Genomic DNA, 13,988 nt, shown 5'->3' with positions numbered 1-13,988 from the left:
ACTTTGATTATTTCACAGCATGCCAGGTTATTATGGGAGGAAATGGTTGCGACACAAATCTTAGATGTTTACCATATTGGTGATACCTCTATGCTGACAGATCAAGGGATAGAAGTAGGATGAATATTGAATTCTAATCCATAATCAGTTGGTCCTACTGCATTTAACGAAGAGTTGTAGTGTCTTTGTCTCAGATGATACGAAGAGGAACATGAGAGAACAGAAGGTGACGTCTGTACTTTTGTAACTCACCAATACTCGATCCATTCCGGGTCCTCCTCGGGTTTCTTGGCCACATATCCCTTGGGATGCTTACTCTTATCCTCGGGGGGTATTGGCTTGTCATTCAACTGGACACCCTCGCTGCGGAGGAGGTGGACCATTGCCTAAAGAGATTAGGTCAAACTTGGCCTTTACTAACACATGCATCAAATCTTGGTATACAGATGGCCATAAAAGATGGGATAGGATCAAAATGGAAGCTATTAATGAAGATAATACAATAATTCATCACTAAATATTTTTACTTTTTTAACATAACTTGAGCAAGTATGCTGTTTTTCGCAATATTCTAGCCATATGACATCAGTACTGTTATTAAGGATGTTTATGTACTGTAAACATGTGGGAGATAGAGTCAAGGTTTTTGGTGTGACGAGCAATAGCTTTAACACTGCTCCTTATATAAGGAACAATCACTTATGTCCTCTGTCTCCAAATCTTTTTTTATTCATCATGTTTATATATATTTGATTAATGTTTGTGGGTATAATAGATTCGAGTCATGCTGACCTCTCCCTGAATAAAGTTGACCTCGGCCAGAATCCTGATGAGGTCTTTATCATAGAGACTGACACTGACTGGCGTTGTGGGGCGACTCCCCAACCGGCTCCCTGTCTTCTCTATGGGAACCTCATCTCTCGACTCCCTCTCTGCTGTACGACTCCTTTCTTGCTTGGGGCTACAAATTATATATAATTCATCATGATAGCCTGTAACCATGGTAACCAGTGGTAAATCAGCAATGATCTATGCTATCAGGATATGAGTGCTTGAGTATGGATTCACGCCCCTTTTAGCATTTTTACAGCAATATCACAGTGGCGGACACCAGAAATTTGCTTCATACATTGAACCCATGTCAGGAATCGAACCCCGGTCTTCGGCGTGACAAGCGAACGCTTTAACCACTAGGCTACCCAACCGTCCCCCATCAGGGTATGACGACACAGACAATCTGCCAGGTCACGTTCTCAACCATCCAATCCCCATTGAAGCCAGGTCTTACCACAAGCTTGAGGTGCACCTGATTCAACCATCACAGCATGTTATCCTAACATCTACCTTCTTCATGAAGCAAACATCTAAGTTCTTATGAACATTGATTCTTCAATTTGCTGCTACTTCACTTGTAGCCAAACACATCACACGTGCCATCTCTCACCTTTCTGTCTTCACGAGTGGGGCAGTCCTCCATCTACTGTCGTCATACAGAATACAGAACCGACTGGCCACTCGACATACATCCCATACCTCCTGCTTCCGAGCAGTCTTAGCAAGATCTGCCCACAATCTGGCCCTGGAACACAAGACGACTCATGTATAGCTTAAGCTAAAGGTATGACAAGTTAATATATTGTTACACATTTGAACATCTACCTTCAACCATGCACACATATTTCTTATTCGCCAGGTCAACGCATGAGAACCATGGATGAAAGGATTTGTTGCACTTCAACCCCCACCTCTGGTCTCATTGCCATGATTTATTTGTTTATTAGCTCAAACACCTCTTATTTTCACACTTAACTTTAGGCTACAGTAAACTACAGTTATAACGAACTAAAAGGGACCACTTATTTTAAGTTTGTTATAAACGTAGTTCATTATAGGGACATATACAGTCTATATACAGCAAATGGAGGTCCTACGTCACAATAGGAGCTTTAGAGGTACTACAACACAACTGGAGCCTCAGAGGTCCTACGTCGCAACAGGAGCCTGGGAAGTCCTACAACGCAACTGGAGCCTCGGATGTCCTACAATGCAACTGGAGCCTCGGAGGTCCTACGAATCAACTGGAGCCTCGGAAGTCCTACGACAAATGGGGCCTCAGAGGTCCTACGACACAATTGGAGCCTTGGAGGTCCTACAACGCAACTGAAGCCTCGGAGATCCTTTGTCACAACTGAAGCCTCGGAGATCCTTTGTCACAACTGGAGCCCCAGAGGTCCTCTGATGCAACTGGACCCTCGGTGATCCTACGACACAACTGGACCCTTGGAGATCCTACGACAAAACTGCAGCCTGGAAGCCCTACAACACAACGAGCTTCGGAGGTCCTACGATGCAACTGCAGCGGTAGAAACTAACAGTTTCAGTCCACTAGTCCTTATAGTGATAACATATAGCAAAACCCTTAAAAATGGCAAATGTCTACTAGTCCTTATGATACCTTTACTATTGGGCAGTTTGGCCAGGACTACAGGACTAGTGCCAATTTCTAACCCTGAACTGGAGCCTCAGGGATCCTACAATGCAACTGGAACCTCGGTGATCCTACGACACAACTGGAGCCTTGGAGATCCTACGACACAACTGCAGCCTGGAAGTCCTACAACACAACAAGCCTCGGAGGTCCTACGATACAACTGGAGCCTCGGGGATCCTACAATGCAACTGGAGCCTCGGTGATCACAAGACACAACTGGAGCCCTTGAGATCCTACGACACAACTGCAGCCTGGAAGTCCTACAACACAAAAAGCTTCGGAGGTCCTACGATGCAACTGGAGCCTCGGAGATCCTTCAACGCAACTGGAGCCTCGGAGATCCCAAGACACAACTGGAGCCTCCGAAGTACTTCGTCACAACTGAAGCCTCAGAAGTCCTACAACACAACTGGAGCCTCGGAGGCCCTATGATGCAACAGTAGCCTGGGTGGTTGTACGACACAACTGGAGGCATACTGACCGATACACCTTGAGGTGTGGGAATAACTCTTACCTCTCTCTCTCATTCTCATCCCCCAGTCTCTTGAGATGACCTTCAGCTTTCTTTACACACTTGGTGAACTGTCTAGCCTTGCCAGACAGCTGTCTGATGACGGTCAGTGGTCCCTTACCTCCGGCAATATCTGCAATATACCACCACTTGCTGAGTTGTACCAAGTCATGATTGTTCTATGAATGGTATAAGTGACCATATGTCTCCCTAAATATTTAAGTAGGTTTGAACTTCGTGCTTCTCAGACAAAAGCAAAGTGAATATCTATTTGCGAAGACTTCTGACAAAAACGTAACACTGTTTAGAGAAAACATCCTCTCATCAGAAGATTTACTTTGGGATTTTGTTGAGCACTACATTTAAATGTTTTTAGCTCCTTGGAAAATAAAAACATTCATCCAGTGTCTAGAAGCAACAAAATTCTCTTTCGTCAATACATCAATGTAGGAGACATGTATCAAAGGTCCAGACAGTGGTTTGTTTGTTTGTTTGTTTTATGCCACACTCATCAATATTCCAGCTACATGATGTCTGTCTGTAAATAATTGATTCTGGCCCAGACAATCCAGTGATTGACATCATGAGCATCAATGGATGGGATACGACAACATGTATCAACCAAGTCCTGAGCACCTGATCCCATTTGTCGCCTATGTTCCAAGCATAATCAACTCTTATGGCAAGCATGGGCTGCTGAAGACCTTTTCTAACCTGGATTTTCAGGGGTTACTTTAGTTTGAAGGACAGTAGACAGAATCGAATTAGATGATGTGCCCCAATGGAGACTCTGAGTCACAAGTGGTTGCCATCAACCTATGATCAGGTATGGCTCAGTGGTTTGGTGGATTGCATGTTATAATATGCTGATATTATCAATCACTGGTTTGTCTGTATGACCTAGTTATGTACAGGCCTCCCATCATGTAGCTGAAATATTGGTGTGTGTGGCATTACACAACAAACAAACAGATGATGTGAATAGCTGTTGTAGACTGTATCCCACACACAGAAAGAATCATGTCATCATGCCCTAAGTTCACTTGTATATTCAAGTCCATATAGATAATAACCTTTAGTATCGCTCTCACTGTCCAGAACCAAGAGGAAGGCATCAGGTGCCAGTGCTTCACCAGCCTTGACCAACAGTGACCGCTTCATCCGGATTGTCCCCGAATCTGCTGTACGTGCCTGAGACAGGATTACAGAACATTAAGCAGCGTTTGTTTTCACTATGTTGCAGGATTAACCTATCTATGCATTGTCTTTCAGAAAACTAATGTTCAAACTTGACATTGATTTGTGTTCCAACTCAATACAATCTCATGATGATTACCATGTATGTTGTCTTGCTTACTTCTACTATTGTTCATCTTCAAGCCTTATCCCGGACATTATATTTAGACTCTCATTTCTTAAACCACATTCATTCAAACAAACATTCTGTTTTGTTTGGGGTATTTCTTCTATATTATTATTCAGTATGAAAGACATCTATGTATAGGTCTGTAAACATCTTAAACCTGATGACGTTAAATAAACATGACCATATAGGCTAATATACTTTTCATATAATTTTCAAAAATATTTTGAGGAATGATTGAAACAAATTATCAGTAATTCATTTTGAATCAAATTGATACCAAAAATTGTTATTGTGACTAAACATTTGTTTTAAATGTATGTGCTGTGCTGTGCTGTGCTGTGCTGACCTGTTCTATGATCATGGCAGCCTGGTCCTCGGGTCTCTCTGGAGCCTTGTACAGCTCTGACCTCAGCTCCAGTCTGTGGAGCGACACCTCCAGCCTCTCTCGGTACACACCGCCATCATCCAGCTCCAGGGCCTGACAGGATTCAATACACACACTGGTGAGTTCAGAATAATCTTCAAACAACGATTATCTATCCAAAGTGAAATAATTTAGAACATCCCAAGCCTTTAAAGAAAATAACCCCACTCGTGAAAATATATCTCTTCCCTCCTCCGTCACTTGATGAGAGGATATGCTCATGTATATCGTCTGTATTAACTATGACTGGGAGCATGGATTTTGTTGGTTGGTTTGTTGTTTTACGCCGCACTCAGCGATATCCCAGCTATATGATGGCGGTCTGTAAATAATCGAGTCTGGACCAGACAATCCAGTGATTGATATCATGAGCATCGATCCACATAATTGGGATCAATGACATGCATCAACCAAGTCAGCGAGCCTGACCACCCGATGCCGTTTGTCGCCTTTTACGACAAGCCGAATCGCCTTGTACGGCAAGCATGGGTTGCTGAAGACCTATTCTACCCCGGATCTTCACGGGTCTGAGAGCATGGAGAGGGAGACAGAAGCTACACACCTTCCTGAGATGCTCCATGGCCACCTGGATCTGTTCCCTATCCTCCTCACACTTGGCCAGCTCCGTGTGCACCTGACACCGCAGCAGGATCAGCAGACTGAAACACCCACCACACAGATGACACAGAGGACACCAACACCAGCAAGACTCGCAATCAAACTATTACGCTGTCAAGATATTACTGACAATTTTACACAGTAACAAACTTCTAAATCATTGCTCATGCTTTCAACCACTGGTTTACTGGCTCTGACATAATTCTTCACCAAATGCAGTGTTATAGCAGGAACATTGCTGACTGGTTCGAATCACCGTTCGCCCGGATTATGTTTCAAGGTTTGTCAGCACCATACCCGTGCTCGTGGGTTTCACTGAAGTGGTAAACGTCTCAGACCTGCATCACTTCGGGCTTTCCTCCCACATTAATCTGACCCCTGTGATATAACTGGAATACTGTTAAAAGTGGCGATAAACCCAACTCACTCACTCACTCTTACTTTAACATTCACCTGACAAACTTAGCACTAAGATCATTTTGCGGAACAGGGCCCTGGTATTCAAACCATGATAGGTCTCTGGCATTAGTAAGGGGCACAGTTCTGCACAGTGAATTGCAGTGTCTTGGACAACAGGGCCCTGTGATCTTCATGCTATGTATGCAGAGTGTTCGTGTGACCTCACCTCTGTATGTCTTCCAGAGCTTCGGCCAGCAGTGTCAGGGGTTTCCTCACAGTCTGTCTGAGGTTGTGCTGGAGCAGAGGCAGACACAGGTTCCACTGAGTCACACAGCCAGCCTGCAGGATGTTTGGGTCCCCCTGTCTGATCGCATTCATAATGGCCTCCTCACAACGCTTGATGGCTTGTTGACGAACCTGGAGGAATAAAGGTACATGGAATCGTTTGGCTAATAGTTTGTAGACTGTTTGGGTCACATAAGTGCTATATTGTCTTAGGGTTATCATAATTTCAGAACCGTAATATAAATTTATTTCAAAGGTTTAGTCACCCACATTCAGCTGTGTGCATACACAGATTTCACTAAACATCCACAAAATAGTTTTTTAAATCCCTACAAGAGCATAAGAATTGTGTCCAACACTGCTTGTGACAAAACAATGTGATCCACATGTACTGAATGTGTGTGATTATGATCTGATTCTCGGCATACCTCCACGGCAGACTTGTGGTAAGATTCCTGTTTCTCCCCCAGACACTTGACCATCAGCTCACACTGCAGAAACTCCAGCTCCAGGTAGAACCCCTGCTCCTGTACACACACAACAGTACTTTATGTCAGCGCTACACCACGACTAGATACAAACCTTTCTCCAAATACCCACCAACCATACCGAAAGTCAGTGTTCAACCAAGTGAAATGGAGGGTCATTCACCAGTAACACACCTACTGGATTTTTTCCAAAACAAGGAGATCAAACTAACACTCTTGGAATTAAAAATAAACTCTAGTGTATGATTGATTATGCAAGTTCATTCAACTTTTTCCCGATTATCGAACATTACCCACGTTGGAACACTATCTACTTTCAATGGCGACAAATGCAGCATAAGGAAGAATGTTAAAATTCAAAATAAGTGCATGCCATGTTTTTGAAATATCAAATTTCCACTGTTTGAGAAATCATGCAAATGCAGCAGAAAGACGATATCTGCATATTTTAAATGCAATGTTATGTTCTTAAATGAGCATTGCAAAGTTTAATAATATTATCCCAGGCAGTATTCAAATTTAAGGGAGTCCTTGAGATCTGTTTCTTTAGAATTTGAATCTGAGGACCCACTAAACTTCAACTTAAAATATTAGGGTAAAGACAGGGACCCTTGTCTTATTCATGTGATAGGGATTTTATCCATGTGATCACCCTTATCCATGTGATCACCCTTATTCATGTGATCTCCCTTATCCATGTGATCATCCTTCTCCAAGTGATGACCCTTATCCATGTGATCTCCCTTATCCATGTGATTGGCCCTTATCCATGTGATCAGCCCTTACCCATGTGATCTCCCTTATCCATGTGATCAGCCCTTACCCATGTGATCTCCCTTATCCATGTGATCAGCCCTTATCCATGTGATCTCCCTTATCCATGTGATCTCCCTTATCCATGTGATCAGCCCTTATCCATGTGATCTCCCTTATCCATGTGATCTCCCTTATCCATGTGATCAGCACTTATCCATGTGAGCAGCCCTTACCCATGTGATTGGCCCTTATCCATGTGATCAGCCCTTATCCATGTGATCAGCCCTTACCCATGTGATCAGCACTTATCCATGTGATCAGCCCTTATCCATGTGATCTCCCTTATCCATGTGATCTCCCTTATCCACGTGATCAGCCCTTATCCATGTGATCAGCCCTTACCCATGTGATCAGCCCTTATCCATGTGATTGGCCCTTACCTATGTGATCAGTGATCAGCCCTTATCCATGTGATCAGCATTTATCCATGTGATTGGCCCTTATCCATGTGATCAGCATTTATCCATGTGATTGGCCCTTATCCATGTGATCAACCTTATCCATGTGATCAACCTTATCCATGTGATCAGCCCTTATCCATGTGATCGCCCTTATCCATGTGATCTCCCTTATCCATGTGATTGGCCCTTATCTCTGTGATCAGCCCTTATCCATGTGATCAGCACTTATCCATGTGATCTCCCTTATACATCTGATCTCCCTTATCCATGTGATCTCCCTTACCCATGTGATCTCCCTTATCCATGTGATCTCCCTTATCCATGTGATTGGCCCTTATCCATGTGATTGGCCCTTATCCATGTGATTGGCCCTTATCCATGTGATTGGCCCTTATCCATGTGATCTCCCTTATCCATGTGATTGGCCCTTATCCATGTGATTGGCCCTAATCCATGTGATCAACCTTATCTATGTAATCATCCCACATACATGTGATCAGCCCATATCCATACAATCAACCCACATCCATGTGATCAGGTCTTATCCATGTGGTCAGGTCTTATCCATGAGATCAGCATGGATGTCAGAGCTCATATTTTGTCTCAACACAAGTCACAAAAGTAACATAGATGTTTCCATACACTTACCTTAACGACACAAGTCTTGGTGTGTTCCACACAAGCATCACCAAGGTCACCAAAGTCTTGGTCCAGACACATTCTGCCCAGCTCTAGCAGTAGATAGGGCCTGAAGAGATATCAAGAATGGCTGTTTACACTGATTCAGCTTGCAACTACACCCACTAGTCCTAAGCCTATATGGTCTAGTAAGCTCAGCCAATAAAAATCTATACAATAACACACAATACTTCTGAACATTATGCCTAGCACCAGATTCCGTCTAAAAGTCTCAATAGTGTTTGACACAGACTGCTGATTCTGATGCGATGTGCATCACGTACATACGTTATCTCATGTAGAAAATTATACTTTAATTTTCATTGTTGACATAAACAAATGTATAAAATATACAAGATTCCACTACTGCATGATTTATCACAGTTTATGTCAAACTTGATAGCAGATGCTCGTCATAAACACAGATCCTCCTGCTGAACTGCATACACAGGGTTGAAAAAATCACAATGACTATATTTACAGCATATTAGCCTAATAGCCATTACGTTACCAAGGTTACATGCAGATATGATGAATAACCAAATGAATTTAAATACAAAATAATTCAGCACAACATAAAATATTGCACATATCCTACACAATATAAAGATAATCAAAACATATGTGAAAATATCCTGTATATGCTGAATCATAACCAGATTAACTGGCAATATGTACATATGTACTCAATAGTAAAATATATAGATAAGCAGATGAGATTCACCAAAAACCAATTATGGAAACATCTCACTCAAAATGCTCTAGGGAATGTTTAGAGAAAGATCAAGAGACAAAGCATGAGGAATATATCAGCTATACAAAGGAAAGAATGTTAAAATTTCAAGCAATGAATGACAACATCAAACCATATATCGGGGACACACACAGTACCATATATCGGGGACACACACAGTACCATATATCGGGGACACACACAGTACCATATATCGGGGACACACACAGTACCATATATCAGGGTCACACACAGTACATAGTTATAAGACCCGTGAAGATCCGGGGTAGAATAGGTCTTCAGCAACCCATGCTTGCCGTAAAAGGCGACTATGCTTGTCGTAAAAGTCGACTAACGGGATCGGGTGGTCAGGCTCTCTGTCTTGGTTGATGCATGTCATCGATCCCAAATGCGCGGATCGATGCTCATGATATTAATCACTGGGTTGTCTGGTCCAGACTCGATTATTTACAGACCGCCGTCATATAGTTGGAATATTGCTGAGTGCGGCGTAAAACAACAATCCAACCAACCAACACAGTTATAATAAGATTGACAAGTCTTGATAATGAGCTGATAAGAAACATTGTGCTGACATGCTGGAATATCACAACCATGATAATAGGACATCAAGTAAAATATAACATAGCCTTGACTTGGCGAAGTCTGATGGTCCATCATATTACATACTGCACTTCTTAACCCTACACGCCCTTGTCTCCCGACTTGCAAACCTCTCACATGGCACAGGCAAGGAGAGAGATTTAATTATGCTTCATGTGATTGTGTAAGGAGAGTATGCAAAATCTAGTAAGAGGGCTTATCTCCCTTGACACAAACATTCTTTGAGACTGAGAAATATTATTTGCCTTGCCAAGTCTAATTCTTGCTCTCATAATCAGCTGTAGAACAAAAAACAATTATTATTTGTTATTCTTATATGGTATGTACAGATATCAGACTATTATCATATACATGTGAGCAGAAAACAGGTTGCATACACGATGTAGGGCAGTATGTGATTCACTGCGTCATGCAGCCTTCTTGAGTGGTGATGCCCAAAACACCATGTCTAATTTTGTATATTGGGGTCAGCTATTGTCTTGCAGAAGGCTGTATCCTGGGAGAGGTGGAGACATCTTACATGGCAACCAATCATACATATTTGTTCACAGAATGGTAGGGCTGGCTATCGATATAGATTTTAGAGATCGATAATCGCTAACTATATATCAATCAATTATCAATAAATATACCAGTAGTAACTCTACGCAAATAAGAATCTGAAAGAAATCAACATATTTCATGCCACTGGTGAGCTGCATGACACATTTATGCATGCATTACATTGTGGACATTTGAGATATAACAAAAACAGTTGCTGTCTGTCTTCGACAATTGACATTATTGACAATAACAAGTGTGTTTCAGTAATCTCATCTTTATTTCATCAAAACAGTTTAGAGTGAGTTATTATCGATGATAATAATTTCATATCGATAATCATTAATATTTCTTCCCATCAACGATAATTCTTTTTAACATGTTTAACCAGCCCCACATCATGGTAGTGTGAACTCCCTCTTGACCAGATTCCTAGGTTCCCCCAGCCACTCAGCTACTCAAGTTCTTTATGAAAATGCTGATCATGGAAAACATATGCAAATAAATTAGATTGCAAGTTCTGTGAGATGCAAAACATTACAGCAGTTTGTATCATAATATGTATATCAAACTTGCAGATTCACTGTATGTTCCAGATAACAGACATTTCTAATCTGGTAAGAAACCCAATGTTAAGAGTGTCTGTGATTTATTTTCTTCTTGAAATCCCCACCATACAATAGACTCAAGGCATCTGACCCTGTGCATCCCTAATTTTTCTTGGAAATCAAGCCAATTGCAAGCTGCCACATGTCGCTAGCCTACCCTCTCCGTGTTCATGCCTGGTCACCCATAATCTATCACTGAGCGCCCCAAGGACTACAATATAGATAGAGCTAAATAAATCCCTGTAAACCTATGGTAGTCGCCAGTATGTCAGACTGTGTTAGATACTACTTGATTTGAAGAAATATCAAAAGAAATAAACATGAGAAAATCATCTGTTGTTTCTAAAACCCAGGCTTTTGAATTTAAGTGAAAAACTATCAAAATGATCAATTCACCCAAAAAACAGACTTACTTTCTCCATAACATAAATAGGTCCATTATAGTCTTTTCCCCCTAAACGACCAGCTATTCATTGTTTCTGATTAGCAGTAAGTGTCATTAATTTACCGCAATATAGGCCATGTACTGGTAAAATTTAACCCTCTCGGTCCAAAGTACTTTTTATACTGCTGGTCCAATGAACTGTGATATTTATAACAGAACGGAAACACAGCTATTACTTCCTTTGGCTGCATTCACATTTTGATATGAGCCAAGGTTTTTGACCAATAAAAAACAATTTTTAAAGTCAACCAGGTGGCACCCATTTGCTGCCTAGGTCTAGAGATTGTAATTCATCCTATGTATCAAACTAAGGGTTATCATTCACTGCCAAACTGGTAAAAAATGCAGACTTGTAGTCCATGAAACTGCCATTCAAGGGATGTAACTGAAATTTGCTGGAACTGCCAATTAGCCTTGACTATTCCCCCTTTAATACAATCAAAGGGAATTCATTGTCTTCCCCCAAGGGTTGGCGTAAAGAAAAAGAAGGTGTGTGAAAGAAAACCTGTAGCTACACATATATATATATATACAACTTGGTATGAATACAAGATTTGAGGACATGATACACTTACAGGTATCAAGGTTCAAAGCATGATAACACACCAATGATGACTCATCACAGACCTATTAGTACTGAGGAAAGGTTTCTACACTGAGAGTCTACTCGTGACTACTCACTTGTCAGCACTATCAACAGCTATTTTCTTGGAGGTAGTGGGAGTGGGGGTTCGACGACCTCCCTTACCCGGACTTTTCCTATAAATCAGTTAAACAACCACAAACTAACAGCTTGAAAATAAAATTAACTAAAGCCAAAACAACCTGCTTGCTTCTCATGGATCAAGTACATGTATTAAAGCCTTTGACAATCAGTCCTTATCTTGTCATATGGGAGGACAGATTTTGGTAATTTGTTTGTATAAAAACATTCTTTCTTGTTATAAATAGTTTCTCCTTGTGATTTGAAATACAAATTCTTTAGATTATTGGCATTAAATTGTTGTTAAGTCTCAACTGAAGTAATAAGACATAACCCAAATTAGTTTCCAATTCATGTTTCAAAAAATTGAAAAAGGGTCAGTTCTGTGCATGATGAGAAAATTATACCGTATTCGACGTAATAAGCGCCCAGGGCGCTCTCAAAATAAGAAATAGGGGGCTCTTATTAGAATGTTATTTTGGTGGAAAAAACAGAGCTGAAAGATAAATTTCGTGGTTTATACCGACAGCCTGAAATGTTTATGTACGACAGATATATTTTTCCAGAATTAAATGCCCATAATTAAGGGTGCATAAAACACACGAGTGCATGTTTTATGCGAATAAATAAGTCTTGTGTACATTGATCACTCGGAAGGGGTTCTGATTGGGATTGTTCAATAGCCGATATCTTAGCAAATGTCGCCGTGGGCGCTTATTAGAACCGGGCGCATAATTACGTCGAATACGGTATTTGGATTTATATCTGTCTAATATTCACATGTGCTTGAGAAACAACCATTCTATATCATAAGCAGTATGTGTTATTTGTAACAATAACATAACAGGTTAAAACTATTTTCCATGATTAATGTAACTATAGAACACAAACATCTAAAACTGTTATTAATATCAAACCTTATACCACATAAAACTTCTACAAGAAATATCGTGAAACATTTACAAACAGACTTTAAATGTTTACAAATATTTTCATTGAATAATGACACAAGCGTATTAATTTATCAAAAGGTGACAAATGTACAAATAAAAAATTAATCATTTTAATTAAATAATAAATATAAATAATCCAATGTGTACTGAAATACTCGCTTCTAGCATGTCAAAAGAAAGTGAAACAAAAAAGCCTAGCAAAAATGTGGTCACTACTTCAACTATAAACTAAATCTAACGAAATATTACATAAATATGTTTCCTGTGTATCAAACATGCTAACACTGGTAGTACTTGATAATAACTATTCGAATCAAGAGAATGACACTTAAAGTAATATGATCTTGAACAAAGAAATAAAAGAAATCATGAAAATGCCAAGCGAATTAAACATGACTAATAACTAATATTTCTGTTTCTTACCTATCCTTTGGAACATCTTCCTCTTTGCCTGTGGGTGACGTGCTTGGTGACCGTGGGCGACCGGACACACTTATCCTTGAGTCATACCTAGCCAGTCTCCCAGTGGGCAGGGAGTGTGGAACACCCAGCTGGTTCAAGATGCTCTGGATCTCACTATAATATTCCTTCTGTTCCCCTTGGTCCAGAGAGCTGCAGGAACAAAGTACATTTCCGAGGTGAAGATTTATTTTTTTTAGATTTTAGGGTTTATTAAGTAATCATGACTGGAAATTGACTTTGTAAAACAGCTGCGAACAAACCAGATGTTACTCCAAAATGCAACGATGCTATGATACAACAGATGAAACTGAACCAGTCAAGTTAACAGATTGCAGAGAAAATCAACAACAAAATATTTTCTCACAATTTTTTTACCAAATTCAACAAATAATTTATGTGATATTCATGTCAATATGCCAACAATCTCATTAAAATCAGACCTC

General features: G+C 40.6%; 1 protein-coding gene across 1 annotated transcript in view; it reads right to left on the bottom strand.

Annotated features, from left to right (window-relative positions):
• Positions 1-13,988, bottom strand: part of LOC139452428 (cilia- and flagella-associated protein 46-like) — a 100,840-nt gene that overhangs the window by 76,618 nt on the left and 10,234 nt on the right. The window contains exons 7-18 of the mRNA XM_071233901.1: positions 13,507-13,695; positions 12,109-12,186; positions 8,448-8,547; positions 6,523-6,621; positions 6,036-6,226; positions 5,355-5,451; positions 4,715-4,846; positions 4,076-4,193; positions 3,006-3,135; positions 1,445-1,579; positions 793-961; positions 253-386 (exon numbers count right to left, since the gene is read on the bottom strand). Of these exons, the coding sequence (XP_071090002.1) occupies positions 253-386; positions 793-961; positions 1,445-1,579; positions 3,006-3,135; positions 4,076-4,193; positions 4,715-4,846; positions 5,355-5,451; positions 6,036-6,226; positions 6,523-6,621; positions 8,448-8,547; positions 12,109-12,186; positions 13,507-13,695 (1,572 nt within the window). The remainder of the gene's footprint in view (positions 1-252; positions 387-792; positions 962-1,444; positions 1,580-3,005; positions 3,136-4,075; positions 4,194-4,714; positions 4,847-5,354; positions 5,452-6,035; positions 6,227-6,522; positions 6,622-8,447; positions 8,548-12,108; positions 12,187-13,506; positions 13,696-13,988) is intronic.

This window comes from Haliotis cracherodii, unplaced genomic scaffold (assembly GCF_022045235.1).
Source record: "Haliotis cracherodii isolate W230 unplaced genomic scaffold, xgHalCrac1.p SCAF_9, whole genome shotgun sequence".
Lineage (NCBI taxonomy): Eukaryota > Metazoa > Mollusca > Gastropoda > Lepetellida > Haliotidae > Haliotis > Haliotis cracherodii.
This window is presented reverse-complemented; position numbering and strand designations above follow the sequence as displayed.